This window comes from Lynx canadensis, chromosome B4, assembly GCF_007474595.2.
Source record: "Lynx canadensis isolate LIC74 chromosome B4, mLynCan4.pri.v2, whole genome shotgun sequence".
Classification (NCBI taxonomy): domain Eukaryota; kingdom Metazoa; phylum Chordata; class Mammalia; order Carnivora; family Felidae; genus Lynx; species Lynx canadensis.
This window is the reverse complement of record NC_044309.1, coordinates 63,180,812-63,196,025: the sequence shown is the minus strand read 5'-3', so window position 1 is coordinate 63,196,025 and position 15,214 is coordinate 63,180,812. Positions and strand designations below refer to the sequence as shown.

Genomic DNA, 15,214 nt, shown 5'->3' with positions numbered 1-15,214 from the left:
AATCTAGTAGAGATAAAATGTTTTATATTAAATCAGCTATTTGGGAACCTTTTCTAAAATTATAGATTCCCCAGGATGCCTGGGTGGCTCAGTCAGTTTAAGCATCTGACTTCAGTTCAGGTCATGATCTTGCAGTTCATGGGTTCAAGCCCTGCGTGGGCTCTCTGCTATTAGCACAGAGCCTGCTTCAGATCTCTGTCCCCCTGTCCCTTTGCCTCTCCCCTGCTCATAGCTCTTGCTCATTCTCTCTCTCAAAATAAGCATAAAAATTTTTAAATAAAAAATAAAGTTACAGATTATTTTGCACATTCAGAAAGGTTAAAAAAAAGAGATTTGAAAAAATAAGCCAACCAGCAGCTTAAGAAGGCATTGCAAATATAATTGAAGCATACCCTTCCATTCCCTTCATTGTAGTACTACCCTAAATGTGTTTATTGTTGGAAACCTAGGGGGTTTTTTGTTTTGTTTTGTTTTTTTAATGTTATTTATTTTTGAGAGAGAGAGGGAAAGAGAGCGCGTGCGTACACGCACAACGGGTGAAGGACAGAGAGGGAGACACAGAACCAAAGCAGGTTCCAGACTTTGAGCTGTCAGCACAGAGCCCAGTGTGGGGCTCGAACTCATTAACCGTGAGACCATGATCTGAGCCGAAGTTGGATGCTTAACTGACTGAGCCACCCAGGCACCCAGAAACCTAGTTTTTAAATGTGTTTAATCAGACAGCTAGGATATGAATTGATACTATATGTTATCCTGGAGCTCCACTAAATAGAATGCCAAGGTTCTGATGTCCCAAGATGTAACTGTATTTGTAAAAATTGAGATCAAGTTTAAAAGCGTTCTCTAGTGTCCATCATCCTTTGCCCTTTTCTCTCTTTGAAAAAGTAAAAATGCAGGTGCGGTTGGGTGGCTTAAGATCAGTTGAGCGTCCAACTTCAGCTCTGGTCACGATCTCACAGTTAGTGGGTTCAAGCCCTGTGTTGGGCACCGTGCTGACAGCTCAGAGCCTGGGCCTGCTTCTGATTCTGTGTCTCCCTCTCTCTATGCCCCTCCCCCTCTCATACTCTGTCTCTGTCTCTCAAAAATAAATACTAAAAAAAATAAAAGGGGCCACCTGGGTGGCTCAGTGAGTGAAGAGTCCGACTTCAGCTCAGGTCACGATCTTGCAGTTTGCGAGTTTGAGCCCCGCATCGGGCTCTGTGCTAACAGCTCGGAGCCTGCAGCCTGCTTCGAATTCTGTCCCCTCTCTCTATGCCCTTCCCCGCTTGTGCTCTGTCTCTCAAAAATGAATAAATGTAAAAAAAAAATTTTTTTTTAATTAAAACAAAAATAATAAAAAGTAAAAATGCATATATGCCCTGAAACGATCTCTAACATTTACCTGTGTTCCTAGAAAATTTAGCTGTTCGGACCATAAAACCATAACCAAGGTAGCTTACTCTACTTAGAAAAATAAATTCCTACGAAGAAATAAACCCTTTATAGGATGAATGTTGGAGAACTGAGCAGAGAGATGGAAGCATTTGACTCTTTTGCCAGATGAGGCATGGTGAGAATGTCCAGCTGTTAAAGCGAGCAGCTGCCTGGCAACACCAGCAGCTTCTTGGCTTTGGCTGCTCAAATGATGGGTGGTTGAGGTGGAGACCAGAGACTCAGCTGTTTGCAGTGGCCTTTGTTAGTCAGTAGTGGGGCCAGCAAAACTCTCAAGTCAAGGCTAAAAAGTATCAAACGTGTCCAAGCCTCATGTAGTCCCTGTTTTTGCTTCAGTGTCAAGTGTTGATAAAGGGCTAGTCATAAGAGAATGAACAAAATCTTGGGGCGCCTGGGTGGCACAGTCGGTTAAGCGTCCGACTTCAGCCAGGTCACGATCTCGCGGTCCGTGAGTTCAAGCCCCGCATCAGGCTCTGGGCTGATGGCTCAGAGCCTGGAGCCTGTTTCCGATTCTGTGTCTCCCTCTCTCTCTGCCCCTCCCCCGTTCATGCTCTGTCTCTCTCGTCCCAAAATAACGTTGAAAAAAAAATTAAAAAAAAAAAAAAAAAAGAATGAACAAAATCTAAATATTTTTACTGATCCTAAGTAGGACTAATGTAAGCCATGTAGCTTTTGAAATCAAACTTATTATCTGTTAGGAGGGGTAGATTTTATTATAAATATGCTGTAACACTTCTGATGATTCAGCCCATGATGTTAGAATTTTAAAATATGACAGTGTGAAATATATATAAAAGCATTAGTTAAAAATAAATACTTCTTATTGAGAAGCAGTGTGTTCTAATTATACAGAAATTAGCAGTTTATTGACTTGCTTTTAAATCTGGGTGAGTTTTTTTTTCCCCAAAAATTACTTTTTGTTTACCAGCTGTGAAGCATCCTAATTAATGGCAATAAACAGGCCACATTTTCATATTAAGGAGTGATCCTCTGTGTACTTAGAGTTCAAACAGTAGGTTTGAACACCACCTGTTACTAGCCTGAGCCAGGATGAGACTAGATGATAGATCATTATTGTTCCTTCAGAAGCAACACTGAACAGGAGTCAGAGACATTTTAAGGGTTGCAGAAGAATGGAAAGTCTGTCTAGCAAGAAGACCACAGCAGGGTAGATTGTCTTAATTTTTTAAAAATAGACTTTATTTTTTTATAGCAGTTTTAGGTTCATGGCATATTGAGCACACAATACAAGATTTCCCATATACTCTCCACCCCCACATATGCACAGCCTCCCCCATTATCAGCATCCCTTAACATAGTGGTACATTCTTATAGTTGATGAACCTACATTGACAGATCATTACCCTAAGTCCATAGTTTAGGTTCACTCTTGGTTTTGTACATATTATGGGTTTAACAAATGTAGAGTGACGTGGATCCACCATTATAGGATCATGTAGTGTCGCTTTATTTATCCTAATATTTTCTGTACTCCACTTATTTATTTATTCCTCTGTTTCCTTACCTAACTGCCTGGCAACCACTGGCCCTTTTTATTTTCTCCATAGTTTTGCCTTTTCCAGAATGCCATGTAGTTAAGTGTCATGTAGTATATAGCCTTTTCAGATTGGCTTCTTTCACTTAGTAATGTGCATTTAAGTTTCTTTCACGTCTTTCAGACTGTCTTAATTTTGACTTAGGTTAATTCTGCAGTGCCAAGTCACTGCACCTAGTAGTTTGAGGTCCTATTCAGAGAAGGGATCTTAGGATGCAATCGATCCTAGAAAGCTGTTCTTGACATATTACTCAAAAGGTTCTACCTTTAAAAATATTGGCCAATTAAAATTAAAAAAAAAAAAATGTTGGCCAGCTTAGGGGTGCCTGGGTGGCCCAGTCAGTTTGAGTGTCCAACTCTTCATTTCGGCTCATATCATGATCCCGGAAGTCATGGGATCAAGCCCTGCATTGGGCTCTGTACTGCGTGTGGAGCCTGCTTGAGATTCTCTCTCTCTCTCTCTCTCTCTCTCCCCCCCACCTTCTCTCTCTCTCTTAACCCCCCACCCCCTCTCCTCTCCTGTGCTTGTGCTCCTCCTCTCTCTCTCTCTAAATTAAAAAAAACTTTTTTTTTAATGTTGGCCAGCTTAGACATAGATGGTATTCTTAAACTTTGCATCCTTAGACAAGATTCCACTGAACTTTCAGTGGATTTTTTTAATCAGTTGGCAAGTAGTAGAGTCGGATGCAGAAGAGGGTTGAAAATACTGCTTTAAATGGTCATTCTGGGTCTAGCCCAAGAATTTTGAGTCACTCTTCAATCATCTCATCAAAAGTTAGAGCTCACTTTAAAAAAAAAAAGTTTTTAGGACACCTGGGTGCTCAGTCAGTTAAGCATCCAACTTCAGCTCAGGTCATGATCCTGCAGTCTGTGAGTTCAAGCCCCGCAGTGGGCTCTGTGCTGACAGCTGGGAGCCTGGAGCCTGCTTCAGATTCTGTGTTTCCCTCTCTTTCTACCCCTCCTCTGCTCACACTCTGTCTCTCTCTCTCTCAAAATAAATAAATACACTTAAAAAAATTGTTTTTAAGTTCTCTATTAACTACTTACTTGCCTGTAGACTGTAGATGGTTCTGTAGAAATAATATATACAGTCTCTGCCCTCTACAAACTTGCTGCCTATGTAGCAGCTTTGATTCAGGCAGATATACGAAAGAAATTCCTATGGCTGAATGTTAAATCCACAGTGTTTATATTGAAGGAGAAAGTGGCCTATTATATTTGAATGTGGTGAATTAAGAAATAGTATAGATGTATACATTTAAATAGTATATAAATTTCTCTTCTGGAGTAGACTTCACAGAAACCTTCTTAGAGTTTAGATCTCTAGGTAAAATGTGTGGCTTCGCTCATTAACTCCGGTCTGTTTTCTTTGCACAAGCTTCTTAACTCTTTCCTCTAAAGCCACTAATAAATTATTGTATTGGCTTCCTGGGGCTGCCGCAATAAAGTACCACAAACTGGCTAACAGTCTCACAGTTCTGGAGTCCGGAACAAACAATCCCAAATCAACGTGTTAGCTGTGGTGGTCCCTGCGTTATGAAGGGAAATCGATCCCATGCCCCTCTTCTAGCTTCTGGTCATCTCAGAAATCTCTTGGCCTTTAAATGGTATATTCCATTGTCTTTACATCATCTTTTCTCTACTTGTGTCTATCTCTTTATCCAAATTTCCCTTTGATAAGGACACTGTTCACATTGTTTAGGGCACATCCTGATAACCTCAAATTGATCAGCTACAAAGACCCTATTTCCAATAAGGTCAAATTCACAGGTCCTAGGAGTTAGGACTTCTACATCTTCTTGGGGGCATAATTCAAAACATAACAGCTACTGTTGCTGACTTCCCATGTCATCCTCTATCTGATTAGCAAGATTATTCACAAATCTTTCTTCCAGCCCTAGTTCCTACACATCCATCTTTGATGGCCCAGTGGGATCTCAAACTCAGGACATCTTAAAACAAACTAATTATCTCAGCACCTTTCCCTCCTGTCTCTATTTGGCTTTCTCCCTTCTCTCCGTATTATTTAAATGGCATCAGCACTCTTCTCTCAATCAAGCTTAGCAGCTAGAAAGTCATCTGTACTGTAACAGAAAACCCAGTGGATGTGACATCAGAGTATTCTGCCCCTTTTGATGAATGCATACAGTTGAGCAGGTTTTCTTGACCTCTTTGAGGCCTCAGTTTCTTCATTTGCAAAATTAAGATTAACAAATCCACAGGAAAGTAATAATTTGATGAGATAAGTATACATTAAATCATTTTATTATTCATACTTAATATTTTTGATTCTTAAGTCTTCACTTTTTTTTTTAACTTTTTTCACTTTTATTAAAGGCTTTGACGAGAACTTCATAAAATGTCATGGAATTCTATTTGCTATACAGTAAACATCTACTTCTGAGTAGGAGACATATGTCATTGTAGCAACCATTTTAATGTGTAAAAGAATTCTGAATTCTTACTATAAGTATTTGGCTAAAATAAGAACATCTTTGCAATAAAACTGACAGTGTGGCTTCGGTAAATATCAGAAATGTCTCCTGGAAAACGTGGGAATGTTTCCTTTTACCAGATAAACTCTGAACAGTTACAGTTAAGGTGCGTAAATTAGACAAAGCTAGAAAGGAACATCATGTTTCTAGGAAAGAACAGCATGCAACATGGACTTCCTCCATGTCAAACTGACAACCACTCAATGACAATGACTTATTATACACAGGAAAAGTAGCATATGTTCTTCAGAAGGAAATGATATTGCAAGATAATTCTGATAAACCTTTTATTGAAGTCTTGAATAGCTTCAGAGAACATCACAGAATGGGGTAGAGGCGATTTATAGGACATTAAAGGATTCCTTTATATTTTGATACCCTCCTTAAATATAAACACAAATCAAATGTAAACACACTTGTAAAACTGTGATTCTCTTAATCAAACGGGTTTACTGCCACACTCAGCTACCAGCAGCATTTGGATGCAAAGTTTAATCTGGACAAACCAAGGCGGAGACTCTCCAGTGGGCTCCTGCTGCTGCTGCTTCCAGATACCGCTGGTGGAACCCACTTAGGTTTTTGTTTTCAGCTGAAGGACTGCTTATTTGTAGTGGTTTCCCCGTGGCCTCTGAAGAAACAGGGACCTTTTTTGGTGAAGGCTGAGGTTCTGATTTCACAGCGACTTGAGCAGCCATCCTGAAGTCGCTTCCAGAGTATTACATTTGATTTAGGTTTCTTCTCTTCTTTTCAACTGGGGATCTGACCTTCACTCTTTCTTTTTAATTTCTTTCACCTTATTTTTTCTCATGGTGAAGTATTCATCATTGTCTTTCACTCTCACTAAATCAGAGTCATCCTCAGACTCTTCACCAGTTTGCAAAGTGTGGTTCAGAGTGATTAGCACTGTCGCCATCACTGCCTTCCAGAAGAATCTTCCTCTGTTGTACCACAGTCTTTGATGCGGCTTCTCTTTTCCCTTGCACACCAGGAAAACCATCTTCCTCAGTAATCTTATCCAAATCTAAATAATCACTGGCTACACTGCAATTGGAGATATGAGGGTCCTTACTCATTGTTTTGGTTTCACTCCTGTCACATTTTCAATGCTTTTATCTCCAGCCTCTTTTGCATCAGTGGTGACTTTTGGAAGTTCCTTCACTGATAAAGCTAGTGCAACTTCTAAGTCTTGCTGGTATAGCTTGTCACCTAAAGCCATCCTATTTTTAGGGGTTTCTCTTGCAGTGGGATATCGTCCTTTCTGGAGATTCTTCAGTTTAGGTTTCCTTGTTTCTAGTTTTAACTCCTTGGTGGTGTTCTGGGTTTCTCATTTAAAGGTGTAGTTGCAGAAATAAAGTCATCATCGCTGTCAGAGTCCTGAAACCATGAGTAATTGACCTTGACCAGATTCTTATGCCTCACACACCGTGGCCCCCTCCAAAACTGAAAATCTGCAGTTTTCAAGTTCTTGTTGGCAGCAGTGGATGAATCTTGTTCACTTTCTACATCAAGTCGTTAAGTTCTGTGTTTGCTGCCACTGCACGTTTCTTCCTCTTTGTTCTCACTGGCTGCCACTCTTTATCCATAAGCTGCCTTTGGAATAACTTGTAGCTCATCTCCCTTACTTCTCTTATACCATCACACTCTCACTGTGGTTAACTAACTAATAAAAAGCCCTCGGGAGCATGAATTCTTTTCACAATCCTTCCCCCCTTTCCTAGAGTTCTGCAGATTTCTAATTTGTCATTCAAGGCTCTGCCATCTGGCCCGAAATAGTCCTCATCTTCCTCCTTGAGTATTTGTTGAGCCTGTATGTTGGGCCTCTGCTAGGCCCTTTGAGTATCCTAAGAAAAAGATATGACTGAGCCTCGAGGCATATAGTTTAACAGTAATAGAAATGTTAGATTATGCTAAGTTTATGTTACATGTTCAGTTTTATAGGTCCTGTTAGAGGGAACCACATCTAACAGTGTACCTTAGAGAGAATATTCAGGAAAGATTTCACAAAGAGGCAAAATTAAAGCTAAATTTTATTTTATTTATTGAGAACTTATTTTGTTCCAGGCAGTATTCTAAGTGCTAAAGTATTCTAAGGTAGATATTGTTAGTGACCTGTTTTGCAGATGACAAAACAAACCAAAGAGAGGGTAAAATTACTCACCCAAAGTCAGGGAGCTGTTAAGTTCTCTGTAGGGTTTGAGAAAGCCATGTTCTAAGCTGTTAACTATAGTCCTCTCAACCTAAAATGCTAAATAGGCTGGGGACACCTGGCTGGCTCAGTCATTTGAACATCCAACTCTTAATTTCAGCTCAGGTCCTGATCCCAGTGCCATGGATCAAGCCCTACGTCAGGTTCTGTGCTAATCGTGTGCTCCTTGGGATTATCTCTCTCTCTCTCTCTCCTCTCTCTCTCTCTCTCTCTCTCTCTCTCTCCTTCCCTCGCACTCTCACCCTCCTTCCCTCTCTCTCTCCACCCCTCTCCCCTGCTTATTGTGAGCTCTTTCTCTTAAAAAAAATGCTAAATAGGCTATAACATGGAGAAGGATACAGAAGTGTTAAAGGGCGAGCTAAAGACTAACAGATTGCATGGAGACCTGAAAAAATACATCGTAGTTTTAAGAAACATTGATTAGCAAAGGGTGGAGGATATAGGGTTCCAAATAGGATTTCCTAGAAAAAGCTTAGGCCTGTGAATGCTCTTATTGTGGAGGCTGCTGCTTTTTTTTACATGTCAGCCTCCTTTTTTTATTAAGTCTCTCCCCTCTTCTCTGCTTCCAGAGACATGATCTTTCTTGTTGTCATGTCTCCCTCTAGCCAAGTTGCTGATTATGGTTACAGCTCCTTTCTCCTGCCTTGTGATCTTTTTTTTTTCTCTCTCTTTTCAACCTATTTCTTACCACTGGTGTGGCCTTCTTTCATGCTGTCTAATCATCTAGCACGCAGAGGCGTTCTCTAAGGTGTGCTTTCATTAACAACACACTTAAATCGTGATAGTCTCAGACAGGAAGACTAACATAGCACATTCCCTGCAAGTCTCTGGAACAGTTTCCTGGGTGTCTGTTACCTCCTAGGTATCCAGATAAAGTAGCATTTTCAGTGACCCATTGAAAACTCCCTCCCGAAACTGCCATGACAAATGACCTGGTAATGGAAGGCCCTGAAAAGAACTGCCTTTAGGTTGTCCTGGCCACCGTCTCTTTATCCTGGCAGCCTCATCAGTGCTCATTCATACCTGCCAAGTATCAGCCTAGCCTCTTTTACTAGATGCCAAAACATGCAGATCCAAATACAATAAAATGTTCACTGCCAGCTTCAATATATCTATGTGTTTCCGCATTGTACCCTAGTCCCCACAAACTAGAATGGATCTAAAAACTGGGGAAATGGACGTTTAATATACAGTAAAACCCACATCTTAAATTCTAATGTTATCCATGTATTTGCTAAGTGTGATGCTGCAATTTAGTTTTCGTTTACAGATAGTAAAATGGAAATAAAGGGCACAAAACTCCACAGCATCCCATTTAAAGTGAGATTGAGCACTCCTCCAGCTACATTAGCCAACAATTGCTTGCTTAGCTATTGCTATATAAGAGAATAATCTTCCTTCTTTTATAAATGTTAACCATTCAAGCTCCAAAGAGAATGATTCCATGGACATTAAACTTCTAACTGTCCATGACGATTACTCACCTTTGCCTGATATACTGTAGTTTGGATTCTGAACTTTGAAGTGGAAACTTACCAGACTAGAGAGCCTAGACTCTTAGATTTTCCTTTTTTTGAAAAAGGAAAATGTTATTTATTTATTTTAGAGAGAGAACGCAAGGTAGGAACAGAGAGGGAGAGAGAATCTCAGGCTCTGCGTTCATGAACTGTGAGATCATGACTGGAGCCGAAATCAAGAGTCCAAGACACTCAATTGATTGAGCCACCCAGGCACCCCTAGATTTCCTTTTTATTTTATTTTGTTTTAAGTTTGTTTATTTGAGAGAGAGTGGGAGAGGGGCAGAGAGAGGGAGAGAGAGAATCCCAGTCTTCATGCTGTCAGTGCAAAGCCCAATGCAGGACTTAAACTCTTGAACTGTGAGATCATGACCTGAGCCGAAGTCAGACACTTAACCAACAGAGCTACCCAGGTGCCCCTGGATTTTCCTTACTAAGCACTCTTTCACAGCATAAGGAAATTATGTGATTGCAATTTATGAGCCCAGACATGAATCACACACTTAGTAGCTTATTTATAGACATTGCTTTCTTGTAATTATCCTGAGCTATTAGAATGAATAACTTTAGCCAATGACTGGTCCTTATGACCAAAAGTTTATTTATTATTTGCTAAAGTAGGCTTTTATGATTCATTTTAAATTTCCAAATGCAGCTTCAGATTAATTAGAAAGAAAATAGCTGTTTTTTCTGTATTAATAAAGTAGCAACATTCAGGGAAAAAATTTCTAGCTTTTCTGTTGTCTTTAAAATTTGTTCCTATCGGGGCGGCTGGGTGGCTCAGTTGGTTGAGCGTCCGACTTCAGCTCAGGTCATGATCTCATGGTCTGTGAGTTCGAGCCCCCGCGTTGGGCTCTGTGCTGACAGCTCGGAGCCTGGAGCCTGTTTCCCATTCTGTGTCTCCCTCTCTCTATCTGCCCCTCCCCCACTCATGCTCGCTCTCTCTCTCTCTCTCTCTCTCTCAAAAATAAATATTTAAAAAAAAATTTGTTCTTATCAAAGTAATTTGAAAGTATTTATTTATAGGATGTGAACCATGTATATATTTTTTTGTCCTTGCTATTATTTTTCTAATACTTTGCTGGTATTTTTTTATATAGTTGCCCTTGGACCAGAAAGAAGAAAATCTGACTCAGGAGTTATGTTGCCAACACTCAGGGTCTCTCTTATCCAAGACATGAGGTATATGTGCTAATATTTGATGATAACTGTTAAATATTTGTGGCTTTCACTTACATTGCTCAAATAATTATGGCTATATGTATTTTTTGCTTATGTATTCTGAAGAAAACATTTTTTATAATCTTGCTTACTTTACTGTTTTTTTTCCTGACATTAAATCCAAAGGGAAAATACAACTGAGAAGAGTTTTAAAGTAGTGAAATTATTTTCCAGTTTATTCAGTTTTTTAAAACCTCCTTAAATACCTGCTGCCCACAGTCACAGACCAAAAATATCTGCACATAATGCCAGGTTACTTGGCAAAAAAACTGCTATTAGGTAGGTTTAATTTGAAGCAAATGCAAATCTGAGAATTATTAGTTGCAGTTACTGGTCTTAGAAATCATTAGAAAGCACAGGCTAAACTCCTTCTTGTCATTTGTATATTAGTTCAAATGTTGCTTTGTCTAAAAAGCCTGCCCAGACCACCTGTTAGACCACCTGCTAGCCACCCAGTCACTCTCTTTCACACCCCTGTGTGTCCTCTCCGTAGCAGTTATTTGAGTTTGTTTGTTCTAACAACCTTCATGAGAGAGGTCAATCTGTCTGACATGTAAAACTTTTGAATTACTACTAAATGTTGATGGAGTTCAACATGTAATTGGTGCTCAATTAATACTTGTTAAATGAAGGATTTGCCTACTTTAAGCTCTGTGAGTGTACATGAGAATGTGTGTGTGTGTGTGTGCTTATCTAATATTTTCGCATATGCCTTTATATCTTTACCTGATTCTACTGGCCAAACTGCTATTGAACTATTTGGTTCAAGTTTGAAGCTTAGAAAGGTGGTGATTGCTGGAAATAATAAGATTAGAGCAGAAATGCTATAGAAACCAAAAAAATAGTAGAACAGATCAATGAAACCAGAAGTTGGTTCTTTGAAAGAAATAACCAAATTGATAAGTCACTAGCAAGTTTGATCAAAAAGACAAAGAAAACGACCCAAATAAATAAAATCAAGAATGAAAGAGATAACAACCAACACAGCAGAAATAAAAACAATAAGAGAATATTATGAATAATTATATGCCAGTAAAATGGGCAATCTGGAAGAAATGGACAAATTCCTAGAAACATACACTACCAAAACTGAAACAGGAAGAAATAGAAAATTTGAACAGACCCATAACCAGTAAAGAAATCGAATTAGTAATCAAAAATCTCCCAAAAAACAAGAGTCCAGGGCCAGATGGCTTTCTAGGGGAATTCTACCAAACATTTAAGGGAGAGTTAATACCTATTCTCTTGAAGCTGTTGCAAAAAATAGAAATGGAAGGAAACTTCCAGACTCTTTCTGTGAGGCTAGCATTACCTTGATTCCAAAACCAGAGACCCCACTAAAAAGAACTGTCGACCAATTTCCCTGATGAACATGGATGCAAAAATCCTCAACAAGATATTAGCCAACCGGCTCCAACAATACATTAAAAAAATTATTCACCACGACCAAGTGGGATTTATACCTGGGATGCAGGGCTGGTTCAATATCCGCAAAACAATTAACGTGATTCATCACATCAATAGAAGAAAGGACAAGAACCATATGATCCTCTCAATAGATGCAGAGAAAGCATTTGACAAAATACAGCATCCTTTCTTGATAAAAACCCTCAAGAAAGTAGGGATAGAAGGAGTATACCTCAAGTTCATAAAAGCCATATATGAACCACCCAACACTAATATCATCCTCAATGGGGAAAAACTGAGAGCTTTCCCCCTAAGGTCAGGAACAAGACAGGGATGTCCGTTCTCACCACTGTTATTCAACATAGTATTGGAAGTCTTAGCCACTGCAATCAGACAACATAAAGAAAAGGCATCCAAATCAGCCAGGAGGAGGTCAAACTTTCACTCTTTGCAGATGAGATGATACTCTATATGGAAAACCCAAAAAATTCCACAAAAGAACTGCTAGAATTGATTCATGAATTCAGCAAAGTTGCAGGATATAAAATCAATGCACAGAAATCGGTTGCATTCCTATATAGCAACAATGAAACAACAGAAAGAGAAATCAAGGAACCGATCCCATTTACAATTGCACCAAAAACCATCAGATACCTAGGAATAAATCTAACCAAAGAGGTGAAAAATCTATACACTGAAAACTATAGACAGCTTATGAAAGCCCTTGAAGAAGACACAAAAAAAAAATGGAATAAGATTCCATGCTCCTGGATAGGAAGAACAAATATTGTTAAAATGTCAATACTACCCAAAGCAATCGACATATTCAGTGCAATCCCTCTCAAAATAACACCAGCATTCTGCACAGAGCTGGAACAAACAATCCTAAAATTTGTATGGAACCAGAAAAGACCCTGAATAGCCAAAGCAATCTTGGAAAAGAAAACCAAAGCAGGAGGCATCACAATTCCGGACTTCAAGCTATACTACAAAGCTGTAATCATCAAGACAGTATGGTACTGGCACAAGAACAGACACTCATATCAGTGGAACAGAATAGAGAACCCGGAAATGGACCCACAAACGTATGGCCAACTAATCTTTGACAAAGCAGGAAAGAATATCCAATGGAGTAAAGACAGTCTCTTCAGCAAGTGGTGCTGGGAAAACTGGACAGCGACCTGCAGAAGAATGAACCTGGACCACTTTCTTACACCATGCACAAAAATAACTCAAAATGGATGAAAGACCGAAATGTAAGACAGAAAGCCATCAAAATCCTCAAGGAGAAAGCAGGCAAAAACCTCTTTGATCTTGGCCGCAGCAACTTCTTACTCAACACATCTCCGGAGGCAAGGGAAACAAAAGCAAAAATGAACTACTGGGACCTCATCAAAATAAAAAACTTCTGCACAGCAAAGGAAACAATCAGCAAAACTAAAAGGCAATGGGAGACGGAATGGGATAAGTATTTGCAAACGACATAGCAGATAAAGGGTCAGTATCCAAAATCTGTAAAGAACTTATCAAACTCAACACCCAAAGTACAAATAATCCAGTGAAGAAACGGGCAAAAGACATGAATAGACACTTCTTCAAAGAAGACATCCAGATGGCCAACTGACACAGGAAAAAATGCTCAACGTCACTTATCATCAGGGAAATACAAATCAAAACCACAATGAGATACCACCTTACACCTATCAGAATGGCTAACATTACAACTCAGGCAACAACAGATATTGATGAGGATGTGGAGAAAGAGGATCTCTTTTGCATTGTTGGTGGGAATGCACTCTGGTACAGCCACTCTGGAAAACAGTATGGAGGTTCGTCAAAAAATTAAAAATAGTACTACCCTACAACTCAGCAATTGCACTACTAGGTATTTATCCAAGTGATACAGGTGTGCTGTTTCCAAAGGGACACATGCACCCCCCATGTTTATAGCAGCACTATCAACAATAGACAAAGTATGGAAAGAGCCCAAATGTCCATGTATGGATGAATGTGTAAAGAAGATGCGGTATATATGCACAGTGGAGTATTACTCAGCAATCAAAAAGAATGAAATCTTGCCATTTGCAGCTACGTGGATGGAACTGGAGGGTATTAGGCTAAGTGAAATGAGTCAGTCAGAGAAAGATGAAAATCATATGACTTCACTCATATGAGGACTTTAAGAGACAAAACAGATGAACATAAGGGAAGGGAAACAAAAATAATACAAAAACAGGGAGGGGGACAAAACAGAAGAGACTCATAAATATGGAGAACAAACTGAGGGTTACTGAAGGCGGGATGGGCTAAATGGGTAAGGGGCACTAAGGAATCTACTCCTGAAATCATGTTGCACTATATGTTAACTAATTTGGAGGTAAATTTCAAAAATAAATAAATAAAATTAAATAAATAAAATAAAATTACACTAATCTCAGGAACACATTAAAGATAACAAACAACTAGTGTTGTCATTGAGCAATATCTTACTGGAGATTCCAGACAATATAGTAAGTCCAAAAAATAAAAAGTGAATATATTTGAAAAAGTAAAAAAAAAAAAAAAAGATGTGGTGTGTGTGTGTGTATATATGTATATACACACACACACACACACACACATATACACACATACATACATGTACATGTATATATATGTACATACATACAATGGAGTATTACTCAGCAATCAATAAGAATGAAATCTTGCCATTTGCAACTACATGGATGAAACTGGAGGGTATTATGCTAAATGAAATTAGTCAGAGAAAGACAAATATCATATGACTTCACTCATATGAGGACTCTGAGAGACAAAACAGATGAACATCAGGGAAGGGAAACAAAAATAATATAAAAACAGGAAGGGGGACAAAACAGAAGAGACTCTTTTTTTTTTATTAATTTTTTTTTTTAACATTTATTTATTTTTTTTTTTTAATTTTTTTTTTTCAACGTTTATTTATTTTGGGGACAGCGAGAGACAGAGCATGAACGGGGGAGGGGCAGAGAGAGAGGGAGACACAGAATCGGAAACAGGCTCCAGGCTCTGAGCCGTCAGCCCAGAGCCTGACGCGGGGCTCGAACTCACGGACCGCGAGATCGTGACCTGGCTGAAGTCGGATGCTTAACCGACTGCGCCACCCAGGCGCCCCAACATTATTTATTTTTGAGACAGAGAGAGACAGAGCATGAACGGGGGAGGGGCAGAGAGAGGGAGACACAGAATCCGAAACAGGCTCCAGGCTCTGAGCCATCAGCACAGAGCCCGACGCGGGGCTCGAACTCACGGACCACGAGATCACGACCTGAGGGGACGTCGGCCGCTTAACCGACTGAGCCACCCAGGCACCCCCAGAAGAGACTCTTAAATATGGAGAACA

General features: G+C 39.5%; 1 protein-coding gene and 1 pseudogene across 1 annotated transcript in view; one reads left to right on the top strand and one right to left on the bottom strand.

Annotated features, from left to right (window-relative positions):
• The window catches only part of DENND5B (DENN domain containing 5B), a 191,929-nt gene that overhangs the window by 142,629 nt on the left and 34,086 nt on the right, over positions 1 to 15,214 (top strand). The window contains 1 exon segment of the mRNA XM_032593944.1: positions 10,305 to 10,386. Within this exon segment, the coding sequence (XP_032449835.1) occupies positions 10,305 to 10,386 (82 nt within the window).
• LOC115518027 lies at positions 5,947 to 8,397 on the bottom strand (annotated as a pseudogene).